Source organism: Saccopteryx bilineata, chromosome 1 (assembly GCF_036850765.1).
Source record: "Saccopteryx bilineata isolate mSacBil1 chromosome 1, mSacBil1_pri_phased_curated, whole genome shotgun sequence".
Taxonomy (NCBI): domain Eukaryota; kingdom Metazoa; phylum Chordata; class Mammalia; order Chiroptera; family Emballonuridae; genus Saccopteryx; species Saccopteryx bilineata.
This window is the reverse complement of record NC_089490.1, coordinates 152,619,418-152,637,419: the sequence shown is the minus strand read 5'-3', so window position 1 is coordinate 152,637,419 and position 18,002 is coordinate 152,619,418. Positions and strand designations below refer to the sequence as shown.

The following is an 18,002-nucleotide window of genomic DNA, read 5'->3' as shown; positions in this document are numbered from 1 at the left end:
AAGATTCTGTATGTGTCAGTCTGTCGTTGAAGAGGTGCTTCATAGGGACCTGCCAATACCATTTGAAGTGATAGGATCATCATAATTATTTGAATTTCCGATGCACCTTCCAAAGGAAGGTTCCCCTCCTAAGGGAAGCTTATGGGGAGTTATATGAAGAACTGTCTGTTTTAGAAGAAAAATCTGATCTTGTGGGTTTCAATTGGATTTGTTTTTCTCCCCAGAGGATTGACTGAGCCCTCATAAAGAAAAGCATTCACAAGTTTGAAGATCTGCCCCCCAAAACGACTCATCTTCCAGGATGCAACTGTGAAACTCTTCTAATCAGTTCTGTTAATAAAGCACATCAGCATCCAGTGTCCAGACACAAACATTTTGTCCTTTGTTGAGAAGCTCAGACTCTGAAATTAGTTCTGGGTTCAAATTCTGCCTAGCTGTGTATGAGTTCAACCTTCTGAGTCTGGGTGGTATTTTTATCTATAAAAATAGACCCTCACATCATAAGGTGGCTATGAGGTTCACTGAGATGACCAACAGGAGCGCAGCATCTGACACCTGAAAGCCCTAATACTCATTAACAATGATCATCAAAACCCAATTGGTCTTGGTTAACAGCTCGGATTGTTTTCATTTAGGTAGAGATCAATTAATTTTATCAGCTATAATTCTTGATGAATTGCATCTTTTGGGATGAGTTGTGCTGTGATCGTAAGGGCAACTGGAAGCAGATGGTCCCTGCCGTCCCTTGGAGCTCTGGCAGCCACCATAACTGCCTCCCCCACATCACGACATGTCTCCTGGCCCTGGCTGCCTGGCCCTTAGGTGGGTTGGGGACAGTTATGTGCAGCTCTGTTCAGTTGGGGCCTGAGGGCCAGGGTGGGATGGGTCCAGGGCGGCTGTGGTGGGGCTGGCAGGATGCCTCATCATGCCATGTGGTTCAGGGCTCTCTGATCGACAAGCTGCATGAGTGAAGATAGCATCCATGAATCTAGGAGATTGTTGGATAACCTGAAGACCAGCCAGCTTGCCTCCACCCTGTTCTGGTTGTTGATCAAGAAGTGGTCCTTGGGTGAGACTGGGACGCAGGGCTGCATGCAGGGGGGCCTGCTGGGGCCAGATTGGGCTTCCTGAAGCCTCACCCTGTTCCTCTCTGTCTGCTTCTTAAGGCAGATCCATCTCTCGCTGTGCTTCAGCCTTGCCAAGAGGCGGCATTCAGGAAACTAAGCCAGGAAATCCCTGGGCCTGCACTGCTGCCAACAGTTCCTCAACACGGGCAGGGGCTCCCCAGGGCTCCCCTGCATCACTTTCTCATCCTCCACCATCTTTTTTTCTTTTTTTCATCAAGAGAGAGGAAGAGAGAGACAGACAGGGAGAGAGATGAGAAGCATCAACTCGTAGTTGTGGCACCTAACTTGTTCCCTGATTGCTCTCCCATGAATGCCTTGTCCGGGGGACTTCAGCTGAGCTAATGACTCCCTTGCTCAAGTCAGTGACCACACTCAAGCTGGAAACCCCGCGCTCAAGCTGGTAAGCCTGCACTCAAACCAGTGACCTCAGGGTTTCGAACTTGGGTCCTCAGTATCCCAAGTCAATGCTCTATCTACTGCACCACCACCTGGTCAGGCTCAGCATGCCCATCCTTGAGCTGTAGGCTTGTCTGAGAGCACAGGCATCCATGTGCTCTCCTGCCAACAGGACTACAGGCTGCTCAGATGGGTTCCGGTGGAGGGATGGCCAGGGTCAGCCTTGAGCTTTTGTGCACTTCCTGAGTACATGCTGTCAGTCACCCTGCTCTGCTCCGCATCTCTGTGTGCACATCCAAAAGGAAATGAGTGAAAGCAAGAGAATTCATCTGTGGGATGACCTGAAGCTCTTCGGGTGTATTTTTTAGTTTGAAGGCCATTATTTTTACTAATAGCTTATTTTTTTACACCCTGGCATCTTGAGGGTAAAAATTAACCCCAAATTTAGCAGCTCAGGACAAGAAACATCTCACAGTCTGGGCGGGTGGGGAATTTGAGAGCCCCCTGCCTAGCTGTGTGGTCCTGGCTCAGGGTATCTCATGAGGTTGAAGTGAAGCTGGTAGCCAGGTTGTCTCATCCAAAGGCTTGACTGCAGCTGGAAGAGTCGCTTCCAAAGTGACTTCCAATGTGGGTGCTGGTGGGAGGCCCCAGTTTCTAGAGTGCTGCTTGGAAGTCCTCCCAACATGGCAGATGGCTTCCCTCAAGTGAGAGAGCCAGAGAAAGCAGGTAGAAGCCACACTCTCCTTTGGGACTAGCCAGATTAGGCAAATAAAAACATGAGTGAAATGTGAACTTAGAAAAATGATGGTTTTTTTTCCTGCCTTAGTATATCCGTTGCAGTATTTAGGACATACTTATATGAAAAAAAGTGTTTTGTTTGTAATTCAAATTTAACCAGGCATCTTGTATAGGACCTGACAATCCTGTTATGCTCTAACCTCAGAAGTGACACTTGGTCATTTCCACCACCTTACAGGGCACATGAGATATCCTGTTTATGAGGGGAGAGGGTTACATAAGGATGTCTATTATGTGCAGACAAGAGCATCTTTGGGGGTCATCGCGGAGGCTGGCTACCACATCTGCTGGTTTAGTTCAGATCTCCCATGAGGTTTCCTGGAGGATTCAGCCTGTGTTGGGGGAATGGACAAGATGGAGGACCTAAAGTAAGTCACGGTCCTTCTGATGTGCGGGCTTTCTCCCCTGGTCTCAATCCTCCTAATGCCAAGTACTCTTCTTCTTTTTTTTTTTTTTTTTTTAATTTTTCTGAAGCTGGAAACAGGAAGAGACAGTCAGACAGACTCCCGCATGCGCCCGACCGGGATCCACCCGGCACGCCCACCAGGGGCTACGCTCTGCCCACCAGGGGGTGATGCTCTGCCCATCCTGGGCGTTGCCATATTGCGACCAGAGCCACTCTAGCGCCTGAGGCAGAGGCCACAGAGCCATCCCCAGTGCCTGGGTCATCTTTGCTCCAATGGAGCCTTGGCTGCGGGAGGGGAAGAGAGAGAGAGGAAAGTGCGGCGGAGGGGTGGAGAAGCAAATGGGCGCTTCTCCTGTGTGCCCTGGCCGGGAATCGAACCCAGGTCCTCTGCACGCTAGGCCGACGCTCTACCGCTGAGCCAACCGGCCAGGGCTCAAGTACTCTTCTTTTAAAGGGTGACCACATCAGAGATACAGTCCGACACTAGTTAAAGCGATGGGGCAGATTTTATTCTTAACACTACTGCAGGAGGGAGAAGGGTCCAGTGTGAACTGAACTTCTCTCTGGGCAGATGTGATTGGGTGCCTCACAGGGAGGATGAGGGAGTGGGAAGAGTGGTTGGGATTTGAGCAATTGAGGAAATAGAAATTCACAAAAAAGGGAAGGGGTGCTGTCAAGGTAATCAGGCCCTTTGGGCTGATTAGCACTCATTTGGAAAAGAAACAAACTCCTCTGTTAATGATAGGAGGCCCTGGTGTACGCTAGAGCTAGAGCAAGGCACTCTACTCTGTCAGTGAGGCCCTTTCCCTCCCCCAGGGACCAGAGCATTTCAAAGCCACAGCTCCCAGCCCCCCCCCCCCAGGAGAGGGTTCTGGTGGTAGCTTTGCATCTCAAAGGGCAGAGAAAGTGCTTATCACTGCAAACTTTGTAATGCAACTGCTCTAGGATGGGTCTGGGGGCCATCTGCCCAACCCAGGTTTGTAATGGAATAGTCAATTCTCCTGGCAGGGCAGAGCTTTCTCAGGAAGAATTTATGGGGTTGAGTCATCCCAGGGATGTGGCCTTGAGCTAATGTTTGCTCAGGCCTCTTAGTGTGTGTGATGGTGTTGGGGCAATGGATAAAATCATTTGTGCTGACAGTCTGAAGTTCTTCTAGCCCAAGGTCAAGACCTAGTGAAGACAGCTCATTGAAATCTGACTAGAGTTTGCTCAAGGAGAATCTGTATCACCATCCTTAGAATGATCTTGGCTTTGGAGAGCTTGAAGCACCTTTCAGCAGAGACAAGGAACTACTTTTCTCACCCTCGGGGTCTCCTTAACCCCCACCTCCAGACACAGACAGGCAGGGTGGAAAGGGGACAGGCTGAAGGAAGCAGAAGTTATCTGGCCAAAGTTATCAACTGGCTGAGTAATGGTATTCAGTTTCCATTCCAGAGACCAACGATGATTTCTAGAAGGCCGTTTTCACTTTGGATGCGTGCTGAGTGATCACCACCTGCCACAGTGTTGTGGGTGCTGGGCTTATGGTGGGAAATCAAGGTCAGCAATCCCTGCTGCATGAAGCCTAGGATCGAAGCAGCCACATAGCTCTAGACCTATTCAGAGGTCCAAGCACAGATCAAGACACATGAGACTAAACAGCTCGAGGTGGGGTTAGATGGCAAACAGAGGACCATATGAAGGCCTCTGTTTTCCATGCATACGTTAGGTTATTTGTTCATTCCTTCAGGGAACATTTGAGTGTGAATATGGAGCTTGTATTGTGCTAGGGGTTGGGCATCAAGACAGGCCTGGTCCCTGCCCCTGAGAGGTAGTTCTTGGCTTACGCTGCTATCACAAAATACCAGGCTCGAGGCTCAAACCACAGAAAATTATGTCTCACAGTTCTGGAGGCTGAAGCCTGGGATCAAGGTGCCACCTGTTCAGTTCTGAATGAAGCCCTCTTCCTGGCTACAAGCAGCCAGCTCCTTCTCGCTGTGTCCTTACAGGGCAGAGACGTAAAGAGGGGGCAACCTCTTTTATGTCTTTGTAAAGGGCACCAAACCCATAACGAGGACCTCATTTCTCAGAACTTTATCTACCCAATCACCACCAAATGTCATCTCATTTGGGATTAGGGCTTGAAACAGGAAGTTGGAGGGAACAAGATTCAGTCCATGTAGGGGTGCACCCTGGGTATTGGCGGGACTAGCTCTGAGGCCCCACTTGGGGTCTCCATCCTGGGGAGAAACTAGGGTGAGGATGGGTGCCCAGGCGCCCTGATAGAAACCTGAAGCTTCGAGAAGGTGCTGGCTCCCCAGTTTCCAAGGAGACAAGCAGAATGGTAGATCCATCATTCTCACCTCCAGCCTCCAGAAGAAACACAGGCCTGCTGACACCTTGATTTTAGCCCCATGAAGTTGATTTCAAATTTCTGAACCCCAGAACTATATGAGAATAAATTTATACTGTAAACAAACAAAACAAAAAAACACCAGAGATAAAAGACATATTATCCTCAAAGGGGCAACAATGACCCTGGTCAGTTGGCCCACTTGGTACAGCGTCAGCCCGGCATGTGGATGTCCCGGGTTCAATTCCCAGTCAGGGCACACTGCTTCTCCAACCCTCTCACTGCTCTCCGTCTACCCCCACCCTCCTCCTGCAGCTATGGCTCAATTAGCTACAGCACCTTGGCCCCGAGGATGGCTCTGTGCCCTCACTTCAGGAGCTAAAAACAGCTCAGTTGCCAAGCAATGGAGCAATTCCTCAGATAGGCAGAGCATTCACTATAGGGGGCCTGCTGGTTGGATCCTGGTCCAGGGGTATGCAGGAGTCTGTTTCTTTGCCTCCCCTGCTCTTTAAAAAAAGAAGAAAAAAAAAAAAGGTGGCAACAATGAGACTTAACAGCTGATTTCTCAACAGAAACAATGGGAGCCAAAAACAACAGAATGAGGTTTTGAAAGTAAATGCCAGCCCTGGCCAGTTGGCTTAGTGGATAGAGTGTCAGCCTGGCATATGGACATTCTGGGGTTGATTCCTGGTCAAAGCACAAAAGAGAAGCAACTATCTGCTTCTCTCCCCCTCCCTCTCTCCTTCTTCCCATCCCGCAGCCAGTGGCTAGATTGGTTCAAGCATAAGCCCCAGGTACTGGGGATAGCGTGGTTGGGCCCAACATCAGCCTCAGGTGCTTAGAATAGCTCAGTTGATTTGAGCATCAGCCCAAGACTGGGGTTACCAGGTGGATCATGGTTGGGGTATGTGTGGAAGTCTATCTCCCCTCTCACTTAGAAAAAAATGCCTGCCGACCTAAAATTTTATACCTAGTAACAAATATTCTTACAAAATAAAGATGAAAATAAAAATGTTTTTGGATACACAACAGCTGAGAGAATTCATAGCTGCACTAAATTAAATGCTAACAAAAGCTCTTCGGGCTTAAGGGAAATGATTGCAGAGGGAATCACAGAAAGATGAGAGTGACATAGGACAATTATGTGAGTAAACAAATAAACACGCACTGCCATAAGCAACAACACATATGTGGGCCTGAGTATCAGAAATGAGCCTACTAGCTGTATTGTAGGCAGGTCAATGCTGTCTCTTCATCTGTCAATGGGGATTCTGATGGCAGTACCAACCTGAAGTGACTGTGAAGGGTCTGTGAGATAATTCTTAGTGTAGCACCTGGCCTACAATGAGCCCTACTGTAATTTTCACACCAAGTAGTCCCACTGTCTTATGCAGATCTGAAAACTGTGAGAACCACTCTAGACTCTCACTCAGATCCAAAATTATCTCAAAAGGCCTACACAATCTTTCTGTGTAGGAAAAACATGGGCAGCAAAGGCCATAGTCCTGATGTTAAAAATGGGGTTTCTGGCTATCGACTAGGAAGGACAGGAACCTATACCTCAGTGTGACCAGCTGTCTCCCCAGCTGCTGCAAACAGGGTGGCCAGAAGGTAGTGGCCTGCAATGGTGACTACTGGCAATAGAACATCTGGCTCTTCTAGTGAGGCTAGGCTCACAGAGTGGACAGGGCTGCTTAAATGGGCTGCAAGAGCTTTGTCCCCTTGGAGTTCACTCAGCTCCACTACACTGAGTCCAGAGTAAAAAACCATGGACAAACTGGCAGATGGGCAGCCCAGCTTCCAGCAAAGGATGTCTTTGCCCACATTTTTGTGTCAGACTTTCCATCCATCCATTCATCCATCCATCCATCCATCCATCTTCTGAAGTCAAGCATGCTTTCCAACCTAAACTTTGCTGCTAACATCCAATGAAAGAACATAACATCAAAAGCAAAATCTGGCCCTGGATGGTTGGCTCAATGGTAGTATGTTGGGCCAGTGTGTGGAAGTCCCGGGTTGGATTCCCGGCCAGGGCACACAGGAGAAGTGCCCATCTGCTTCTCCACCCCTCCCACTCTCCTTCCTGTCTCTCTCTTCCTCTCCCGCAGCCAAGGCTCCATTGGAGCAAAGCTGGCCTGGGCAGTGAGGATGGCTCCACAGCCTCCACCTCAGGCACTAGAATGGCTCTGGATGCAACAGAGCATCGCCCCCTGGTGGGCATGCCGGGTGGATCCCGGTTGGGCACATGCGGGAGTCTGTCTCTGCTTCCCTGCTTCTCACTTCAGAAAAAAACAAAGAGGAAAAACCTGAGACCAAGTTCTTCACCATCTTCTCCCTCTCAGATTCCTGGTGGCATTATCTCTATTCCTCTAGAATGTCAACCTTTCTCATACTCCATCCTCCCTCCTGCTGCCCCATAGGCTTTGTACCAACCTTCTCACCTCTTCCTGGTTGTTGATCTAGAAGCACTGAAACAGGGAGAGAGGACAAAGGGCCCAAAAGTATTTTGTATTTCTCCTGTCAACTCCAAAACAGTAGGAACCAAAGGGATGAACAGGTCTACATATAGGTCTGCTTTCCCATTTGACTTTATTTCACTTTTTTTTCTATAAAATTCCTCCATAATTTCACAATTTAACAAAAAGTTTAAAATCCAGGACAAAAACAATCCTGTAACTTATTACAAACACGATTCTCCTTATTCCTTTAATCCAGGAGTTGGTCTTGGGCTGATGAGCGTCCTAGTTCCTAGTGAGACACAATCTTTGTAAAAACCCTTATGGGTAAGAAAGGTATTCGATACCTTTGCTTTTAGGTGTTGGTTTACATTTTGTTCAGGAGATAGCAAAACAAAGGGATTTGCACTGGGGGCAGGGGGCTTAACACTAAACACGCAGCAATCACAAAGTGCCTGCCCCTTCCTATGGAAGTGTTCCCAGAGCCCTCATGGGCCCAGCTGCCAGGCAGCTGGGGGGTGAGTAGGGGGCAGCTGGGAATGCTGTGGTTGGGGCCCTGGCTGCCTGGCATGTCCATTAGGTGGTCATGGGCCAGCACTGGGCCCAGAGCAGCTATAGAGGACAGCGCTGGAAGCCTTCTGGCCAGTGGAGGTAACTGAGAAATGGTTCGGTGCTTCTGAAGGCCCGGAAACAGCAGGAAGGGCCAGATGGTGCTGACGCTGAGGGTGAGCCAGACAGCCTTTCTCCAGCTGCCTCCGGTGCGAGCCCAGCTCCAGAGCAGACAGCTGCCTTTGTAACCACATGAAGCCTGCAGCCCTTTCCAGGAGATCCTCATGAAGGAGAAGACTAGTGCCCTTGAGCTGAGGCTCCTGCCTGGGACCCCTGGCAGACTGTGCAGAGGGCCAGGCAGCTGCTGCCTTTTGAGTGGCCCATGTCAGGCAGTTCCTTCTGTCCAATGTCCTGAAGTTTCCAGAGAAGGATGGTGCCCACTTTGGAGTACTGCTGGCCTGCCTGCAGAAGGGGGTGGCAGGAGCACAAGGCCTGCCACACAGGCCTTGACTCTTCTTAATACCTCAAGGCAGTGGGTCAAGAGAGAATCTGAGTGAACGGTGAGGTGTCACGATAGTTTCCTCTGAAAGTTCTTGGGCCTTCCCCCAAGAGTTCTGGGGCTCTCAGCAGGAAGGCTGGAGTTCAGGGAAGCCTTAGAGGCAAGGATCACCAGGGAGTGTTCAGGGTCTGCCTGACAGACGGAGTCAGAGCATGGACACGAGACTCAGGGACCACAGGGGAGGGATCATGGCGCTCCCCACATCAGAACTCAGGAACTGGGAGAGAGGCTGACAGTGGGTTGGAAAGAGGTGAGCCTATCTCTGGGCCCCCACATCTTGTTCAGGGCAAAAATTGAGGGGGACTGGAGGAGCATTGAGTCAGGGTCTGAGGAAACAGAGGCTGAGCAAACAGGTTCTCAGGAGCCCCACCCAAGGTGGGCTGACTCCTTGAGGACATTCTGACCCTGGAAGGTAGGCCAGAGGGAGGAGGAACCGGCCTGGCCTCGGAGAATCTCAGTCATTTGAGGATTAAGTCTCAGGGCTCTGGACAAGTGTGAATGGTAGGTGTTGGAGGGCCAAGCCCAAACCAGGTAGAGACAGGTGTGCCCAGGAGGGCCTGCCAATGGCGGGGCCCGGGCATGAGGAGCTGGCTCTGAGTCCTGATACTCCTTGAAAAAACTGCACAAACTATCATGTCTTATTTGGCAAAAGCTCATTTTTTTTTCAAAGTTTGAAGACTCGATCAACAGAAAGGAGGAAGAGGATCCTATGGAAGGAAGGAGAGGCCGAGGCCCAGGGTGCCGTTACAAGTGGCCTGTAGCTGGCTGGAGCCCAGCAGGTCTGCTCCTAGAGACGGCTGCCAGTCTGACCAGTTGCCTGAGGACCTATTGCTCCATCGTAGTGTTCACGGGCCCTGGGCTGTGCCTTCTGAATCCTGGGAGGAGGACGAGGCGTCCTTGTACCACTGAGGGAGGATTCCTCCCTGCACCTGGAGAAAGCCAGCTGGTGCTCCGGCTCGGCCTCTAGCCCAACGACAAGACCAGTGGAGACATCTTAACCTAAAAGTCCCACCTTACTCACCCCCACCCCCCACGTGCACTGCTGCCACAGAAATGCACACCTGGAAACCGCTCTGGTACCCACAGTGCATACATACATATATAACAGAGAACTATACAGCACAGAGTCCCAGCACAGTGAGAGCCAGCGGGAGCTGCACCCAGCTCACATGGAGGACGAGCCGAGGCCTGGCCTGGAGCAGCTAGACCCTCTGAGGTCCTGGGGAGCTGTGTGTCTGAACCGTTTGGGGAGGCTGAAGGTGGTACCCTAGCTGCTCAGAGAGGCCTGGGCAGTGACACTGTGCCACATGCCCCACCATGAAGCAAGGCTGGGCACATTTCTTCCCCTATAGGAATGAGGCCCAGTGCTACCTTTAACACAAGCCACTTTCCAACGGGGACCCAGGTGATGGTCCCTGAGTGTCAGGGAGCAGCAGCAGCACTGGCCCAGCCCCCCTCGGCCCCAGGGCTCCCAGTGAGCTGGTGGGCAGGGCAGGCTGAGAGCCAATGAGGAAAGTGCAGCTGGCCATGTGGGCCAAGAACAGGGTGGTCACTAAGGCAGTGCTGCGGGCGGGTGAGTCGAGAGAAAGGCAGGCAGGCGGGGCCCAGACGTGGCCTCCCGAGACCCCGATGACAGGGGCCGGGCACCTGGTCCAGGGTCATGTGGCCACGGCCTCCAGGTAGCTCTGCAGCTTACGCACGGTGGTCTCATCCAGGGAGAAGAGATCAAAGTCGAAGGTGGTGTTGGTGACATTGAAGTGGCCTGTCTCCTCGATCAGGTTCACAATCTGGAAGTTGGTGGCAGGGCAGCTTCAGGAGACAGGAAGTTGGGCTGGGGTATCCCCCCACCCTCTAGAAACCCCTGAGGAAGAGGAGGAGGGTCCCTGGAGCTGAAGCAAGGGGTTCCAGCAGCCTGCAGGCCATACAGGCACCACCGGCCCCAGGGACTCGTGTGTGATAACCCGTGTCCTCAGCAGAACCGAGGGCAGGGCGGGCTCCATCCTAGTACCTGTTGCAGCACGTTGCGCTCCCGCAGGGCCATCAGTCTCCGATGCAGCTCCACCAGTTCATCCGTGTAGGCCTGGGAGTGGGAGACAGGCACTCAGCAGGCAGTCTCAGCCCTTCCAACTGCCCAGCCTTGAGGGACCCCACCTGTGGTCCTGCCCATCTCAGCTGGGGACCTGGGACAGAGGTTGGCCTTGTGCCCCTGGGGCCAGCACCCTGGCACATCTGGGTTCACCCAACCAGTTCTGAAGCCCTGGGATTCCCTCCACCCACCCAAGACCCCCACCTTGTCGTAGGTGCCCCTCTTGAGGATCTTCTCAGACTTGCTGCAGGACTCAGGGCTCCTCCGGCCTGATGCCTGCAAAATGAACTCAGGTCTGCTCTCAGCTCCTACCCATACCCCATATCCCTTCCCAGCCCCCCACAAACTGTTCAACCTCACCAAGGCCACCACTGACTGCTCAGAGCCAGCCCAGAGCTCTGGGACTGCCCAGCCTCCTTCCTCTGGCATCTGACCCTAAGGGAAGCCCATCCAGGGAAGCAGACATACCTCCAGCAGCTGGGAGTGAACCAAGCCTCTCTCTGCACCCACCACCCTGTCTGGGACCCTTGGACAACCCCAGGCCCAGGACCAATGTAGGCCCAGCCTTTAGCCCTGCCTGCAAGACGTGACAGAGACTTGCCCACTGGGTAGACATCCTTCTCTGGGCAGAAGCCCCTGACTCCTGAGCTCACCTTACTGTTGGGTGGGGGTGGCTTCTTGGAGGGAGGGGGCTCGCGGCTGGGCAGGCAGGAGTCAGCACTGTTATCACTGTCGCTGTCACTGAAGCTCAACCTGAACAAGGGACAAGATGCTCTGTCAGGCCTCTGCCACCCTGTTGCTTTGGGATCCATGCATGACCCATGCTCACCTGACAATGGAAGACCCCTTCTTGTGGGGCAAGCATGCTCACCCTAGACCTCAAGAGATTAAGCTCACTTAGCTCTGGGCAGTCACTGTTGACTTAAAACAAAAATAGAACGTGCCGGTGCTGCCTTCAAAGGGCAAAGAAGCCAGAGTCACAGGCATGCACCCTAAGAGGCACACCCCATGATATAGGTCTCCTGAGACCAGCACAATGGGGGGGACACACCCTACAAGCTAAAAGGATGGGGTGTGTTGGGTTCTGCTCTGTTCACATGGTCCTGCTGCAACCACTGTAGTTAAGAGGGCAGCTTGCAGGACTCTCTGAAGGAAACCTTCCCCTTAGCAGTTTCCACCTGCCTGAGCACTTTGGATGCCAGGTTTCCTCAGTGACATCAGGGCATTCCCCTGTGGGAGGGGCCCTGAATGTGATGTGTCTCCCGGTGACTCAACCTCAAACTTCCTGGGGGGCAGGGCCCTAGTTGGATCCTCAACCCCGCCTCCATTTCCTTATCTGTAAAATAAGGTCCAGGAAGTAGCGCACAGGGGAGGGGTGGACTCACAATAAATGGGTCACTAGGTCTGGGGAGGGGGGGAGGTAAAGGTATGGTTAGTCACAGTTCAAAATCCCCGATTAGCTAGAATTGAAAAGCCTCTCTGTAGAGTTGCAATTCTAGAGTCAAATTCTCTCTCTCAGTCTCAGTCTGGATCTCAGTCTAGAAAACATGGGCTGGTCCATTTCTTCCAGCTTTTTCCAGAATCTCACACACAGTGAGAGGGTGTAGAGAAGCAGATTCCTCTCCAGCTCTGCCCCTGCCCCGGCTGGGAATGACCTGTTCTCCTGGGGGCCTCCCTTGGGAAAGACTCCCTCTGGGATCCCTAATCCCTCACAGACATTTTGGGCTTGATCCAGCAACGAGAACCGAACAACTGTTCCTCCACAACACGTCTACACACAGTCAACCCTGCCTGCCGCCTTCTTCCTGCCTGAACCGCCTCACTGGGAAAGCAGTGCCAGGAATGCTGCATGTAGCCTGGGCCTCAGGGGCTCCTGTCTTCCTTCCCTTCAAGGCCAAGGCTGTCTTATTTCCTCAGGAAAAATTCTCCCTCAGTAAGCATCAGGCCCTGGGACCCCTGCTCTCCTGAGGCCAAGAGGTTTCTCTCCTTGACTTCCCAGCTGCAGATTACACCAGTGGGAAAGGCAATAGTGTCTCCTTGTTGCCTAGGTGACACTACCGCATCAGCCAGACCCAGGCTCATCCCACTGTTCTGTATACCCCTCAAGTCCCCCTCTTCCTGGGGTCTACCAGGTGGCAGCTGAGGGCCAGCAGACTGTGGGCCTCCCCAGGAAACACACCAGGATGAGATGAGACTTGGCCAGCTCCTTCTAGCCAGCTGCAGCGCTGATGTAAGGTCTGTATGGCCACTTCCCTGACAATGGATGCTATGCCCCCCCTTGATGCCCAGGGAAGCCCCCTAGGCCTTCCATGTCTGTCCCTGCAAAAGGATGCTTAAGGTGCTTCTATGTGTTTAGTCCCTGCACCACTGTGGGAAACCCTTAAAATGGGACCTTCTCAATTCCCTGCTTCTAGTTTCTGTGCCGTAGGCACCCACACTGAATGCTGCCAACACCAAGCAGTCAGGAGCCATGGCCGTTAACCCTACCTCCCACCCCCACCCCAGTTAAGTCTCCTTTAAATAGCTTCCCATAGCCACACACTCAGGATGCTGTGTTTCATCAGCTAGACTGACATAGACTGCCTATAAGCACCTGTTAGGCATCCCTGTGCCTTGTGGGTGAAGACTGGGTGATTGGCCCAGCTCAAGGAGCTGCTAAAGCCTGGAGGCCTTAGCCTCCCAAGGAAGAGGGGCTGAATCTGAGCCCAACTAGACCTCTGACCACTGAGTGTGCCCCTTCCTTGGGCCTGTGGCCAAGGCTGGCACTTGTTCTGGGCTAGAGGCTGAGAACACAGTTATCCCCAAGGTGCTCACTCCCACAGGACATTTCTTAGATTGTCCTCATCCTGTGCCATACACGTGGGGAAAGGGGAAAAGGTCCCAAAGCCTGAGGAGAGTGAAACCAGCCTACCCCCATCCCAACCCCTGCCTCTGATCAGAACTGGCCCTAGGATTGCTGGGCACTGCCTCTCCCTACTTCTTAGATGGTCTCCCTCATCATCCCACCCCTCCCCACCAGGCAGCCCACACTTTCCAATGACAAGAGGAGGGATGCCACCTAAGACCTTTCCACTTCAAGAAACAGGAAACACCATGTGGCCCCAAGGCAGGGCACCGTCAAGGCGGCTAGGATGCTTTCTTTGCCCCCACCCTAGGGAAGCTCCTGTCCTAGTCCTGTATCCTGGAGGCCCCACAATCTCAGAAGTCATCGGCATTACCCCCCCCCCCCCCACCAGCCTGGGCACCTGGAATCCCTTCCTGCATTTGTCTTGCCGGCAGCCTCCTCGCCTGATGAAGAATCATCCTCGTCAGACTCTTCAGACTGCAGGTCCTCCACCATGGAGCGCAGGGGTCCTAAGCCGGGTGGCAAGGAAAGGAGGAGGGAGAAGACAAAGTGAGGTCAGGTCTCTGCCTGGCCCCTGCAGGGTCCCCACCAGCTCCAGAGCCATACGAGCTTCTTGACACCATAATCCCAAAAATGTACCCACACAAACCCACCCAGGAAGTCGCTTGGCCATGTGGGGCCTGCCACCCATCTCCAAGGACTGTCTCCAAGGCCACCCTCTGCCTAAGGGACACTGGCTCCCCGTTACCCCCCTACCTTCCTGGCCCTGCTCGCAGGCCTCTGGCCCCTGGCCTGAGGCAGGAGCACAGAGCCCTTCCATTGCCAAAGCCAAACAAGCAGCCTTCCTCTGATCCTAGTACTGAGATTGGAGTCTCTGCTTGGAGACAGTACCAGCCAGCCTGCCCGGAGAATGAGGCGGCCAGAGCCCAAAGCCACAGGTTCTGCCACCAGCCTGTGCTCCTGAGCAGGCTTGCCCAGCACCTCAGCAATCCCCTCTGCTGCTTCCAGCCCAATGTCCTCCCCTTTCTCCAGAGGCACCCGGTTCCAGTCCCCTACAGAGGAATCTTTGGTTTATATTCTTGTTACCAAGGCAACAGAGGGACACAAAGCCCTCAATTACCTTGGTCACATGATCCTGCTTCAGCAGGTTCCCCCTCCCTTCCTCATAGATAAGAACACTTGAAGAGAGTAGGGGCTTCTAGCACCCCATCCCCCAGGTTCCCTCAGTGACTGCACATCTGAATTCCGGGTTAGACCTCCTCATTCCCAAATACACTTTCCTCCTTCAGCTTTCCGCAACCCTTGAAAAGGATTCTAGGCTATGGGGGGGAGGAGACTGCAGGTCCAATCCACCAGAAGTAATGCTTCAGGATTGAGGGAGAGTGGCAGGGTCAGCAGGGCTCGTGGGCCCACCCTGCACCTCAGGAAGGCCCTCACTAATCTGGGGAAGCCAAGTGGGCCTTATGCCCTCTCCCCTCAACAACCTCCTAATTCCCAGGGGTCCTACAAGAAAGTGGCAGAAATGCAGACTGCTGAGTGCCAGCCAGACCTGCTGCAGGAGCAGAGCATCCCTGCCCTGATCCATGAGAGCTCTCCTGTGATGAGATGGGTGAGAGGGCTGGCAAAGGAACATATGCTGCCTTGTCGGGGAGGAGCTGGTGAGGGTGTCTGGAATGGATAGGTCCTAAATCAGAAAGGGCCTTCTCCGCTGGCCCACAGTACTTCATCAGCACAGCTCAAAGCCCTCATCATATAGCAGGGTGTTCTGAGGGCCCAGGGGATGGATAACAAAAAGAGTAGCACTTTTCACACCTGGCTGACAGGGGAACTGTTCCTGCTTTTCTTTTTAATATACTCCCAGAGCTTCAACAACCTATGAATGTGAGTCTCTGGGGGCCCAGACTGGGCAAGCAGCAGTACACTGAAGAAAAGTCCAGGGTAAGTTCAGCTCAGGCATGAGGCTCCTGGCCTTCCTCATTCAGGGCTTCCTCCCCCATACTAACACTTCTCCATCACTCCAGACCCATCCCCTCCATCCCTACCCTCCTCCTCACTGAAGAGCCTGCTCCTCACACCCTGCCTTGGGTAAGGTCAATGGGTTTTTCTGGCAGCTGTCAGATTCTGAAGCTCAGGCATGGAGTAAGCCCCACGTAAGTTATGGAAATTATATATAAACCCCCTCTGATTCAGTAACAAACCCAGAACCCTACCAGCCTCCAGACAGAGTCAGGAGCTGTCCCACAGCATTAAGTCACAGCACTTTCCATCTCTTTCCTCTGTCATCACCCACCTTGACTGTGGTTCTGAGATGGCTCAAAATCCGAATCTGAACTGGAGTCAGAGCTGGAGCTGGAGTTAGATAGGCTCGACTGGGCGGACTTCACCCCACAATAGGGGTGCAGTGGGACAGCAGGGAGAGAAGACAAGGATAATCTTTTAGCCCAAAAAAAGGAGTGGATGAAGGCACCAGGCTCAAAGCACACAAGAGGACCCCTGCATACACACTCCTGAGAACATGGCTTCCTGGGTCCACAGGCACCCAACTCCCACCACACCCCAACTTCAGACCACCACCAGTTTGCATTCCAAATGCAATGGCCTTTCTTTTTCCACTGACAAACTTTAAATTTCTAGTAGTTCCAGAACCTAAAATCAGTATGCTGATTTTCCCATATATCTCGGCAGAAGGACAGAGAACTCCATGAAAGGGGGAGGGGGGCTAGCACATCTGTTTGTGGGCCCTGCCATCCTCCTATGAGGGCTAGAGCTGGCAATGGAGGCTGTGATGCCATGGGGAAGAGAGGAAAGATCTAAAACAAGAAAGGTGGGTGCAGAGACCCAGCTTCTCATTCTGCTCCTTGATTCCCCACAGCCAGTCCTGAGGCTGAGTGATGACAAGAAGCTGTCTCCCTGCCACATGCTGCTGTCACCCACCAAGTGTCCTGAGGCGATGACGAGTGTGCCTACTGTACCCAGAGTAGGGTTACATCCTCTTCTTCCTGCAGCTGTCTATCCCAACTCCACCACCAGGGGGCAGTAAAAGCCAAAACTAGGCCACTAGGCCTTAGGATACATGGGTAGAAAGGAACTGGTCACTTCAAGACCCTACTCAGGGAAAGGGCCTCTAGTCTCACCACACTGAGTGCTAAGCTAGAACAGGGCCCTGGTTTCTGCCAACAGGCAGCTTGTAAGGTATCTATGGCAGAGCCAGCCACATATCTGCGGCACAGGCTCTGAAGGACACAGGGCAAATTCCACAGCTTTGAAAGTCTGCCCTGGCCCAGAGCGCCCCAGACACCTGGAGGCTGCCTCCCCTGCAGGAAGCTGTCATCATGTCAGGCGCTGTCTAGCCCTCTCGCCTCGGGGGAGGACCATCTGGAGCAGGGGTCCCCAAACTACAGACGGACACGGCGGGCCACATGCGGCCCCCTGAGGCCATTTATCTGCCCCCGCCGCACTTCCAGAAGGGGCACCTCTTTCATTGGTGGTCAGTGAGAGGAGCATAGTTCCCATTGAAATACTGGTCAGTTGGTTGATTTAAATTTACTTGTTCTTTATTTTAAATACTGTATTTGTTCCCGTTTTGTTTTTTTTTACTTTAAAATAAGATCTGTGCAGTGTGCATAGGGATTTGTTCATAGTTTTTTTTTATAGTCTGGCCCTCCAATGGTCTGAGGGACAGTGAACTGGCCCCCTATGTAAAAAGTTTGGGGACCCCTGATCTGGAGGAATGGAACACCTTGAATGCTTGGGACTATCCACCTCTGGGAACCTCCCTTGTCAAGAGGAGAGGGGACCAGGTGTCAGGCAGAGGCCCCTAACAGCATCTGCTCAGTCCTGCATTTGTCACGTGAGAGAAGATCCCAGGAAGAGTCCTGGACCGCAGGGAAAGTCCCTCCTGAAGGGTGAGCTGAGGGCAGCTCCTAACCTGCAGAAGGGACCCAGGAAGGCACAAGTCTCTGCTCACTCAATAGACACAGAGAGTGATCAGGCCACCCGTGGAAAGAACATTTGTCACCCGAAGAGTTAAGAGGCCTCTTCTCTGGAGTTAACCTCGGCCCAACCCACCTGCTCCAGGCCCTCCCACAAGGTCCTGCAGACGCCCTCCACTCACATGCCTCCACACTCGAGAATCCTTCAGGGGAAACCCAGCCTAGATTAGCATCAACCACCATCTACTGTGGGGGTATGACACAGACCAGCATAACTTCCCAAACCCCAACTGGCCTGGAGCCACATGGCCCCTCAAGCATGCAGACCCCTGAGTTTTTATTCTGGTTCAGGGTCCTGGTTCTGACTGTGGCTTTGTCACCAACTAGCCAAGGCCATTCCCACCCAGCTTTAAACCTTAGTTTCCCCTATCTTCAGACTCTGCAAGTGTTTGTGTCAGCCACCAGCACACGAAGGCTGGTGCCCATTGTGCCTCTGCCATCTGGGGCAGAGAATTT

General features: G+C 52.7%; 1 protein-coding gene across 5 annotated transcripts in view; it reads right to left on the bottom strand.

The window, feature by feature from the left end:
* Positions 1-7,629: 7,629 nt before the first annotated feature.
* MLLT1 (MLLT1 super elongation complex subunit) overlaps positions 7,630-18,002 on the bottom strand; it is a 75,732-nt gene continuing 65,359 nt past the window's right edge. For all 5 annotated transcript variants that reach the window (XM_066274587.1, XM_066274568.1, XM_066274577.1 and 2 more), the window contains 6 exons: positions 15,845-15,932; positions 13,955-14,063; positions 11,363-11,462; positions 10,914-10,985; positions 10,632-10,703; positions 7,630-10,410 (listed from right to left, as the gene is read on the bottom strand). In XM_066274587.1, coding sequence (XP_066130684.1) covers positions 10,282-10,410; positions 10,632-10,703; positions 10,914-10,985; positions 11,363-11,462; positions 13,955-14,063; positions 15,845-15,932 — 570 coding nt within the window. In that variant the 3' untranslated portion in view covers positions 7,630-10,281. The remainder of the gene's footprint in view (positions 10,411-10,631; positions 10,704-10,913; positions 10,986-11,362; positions 11,463-13,954; positions 14,064-15,844; positions 15,933-18,002) is intronic.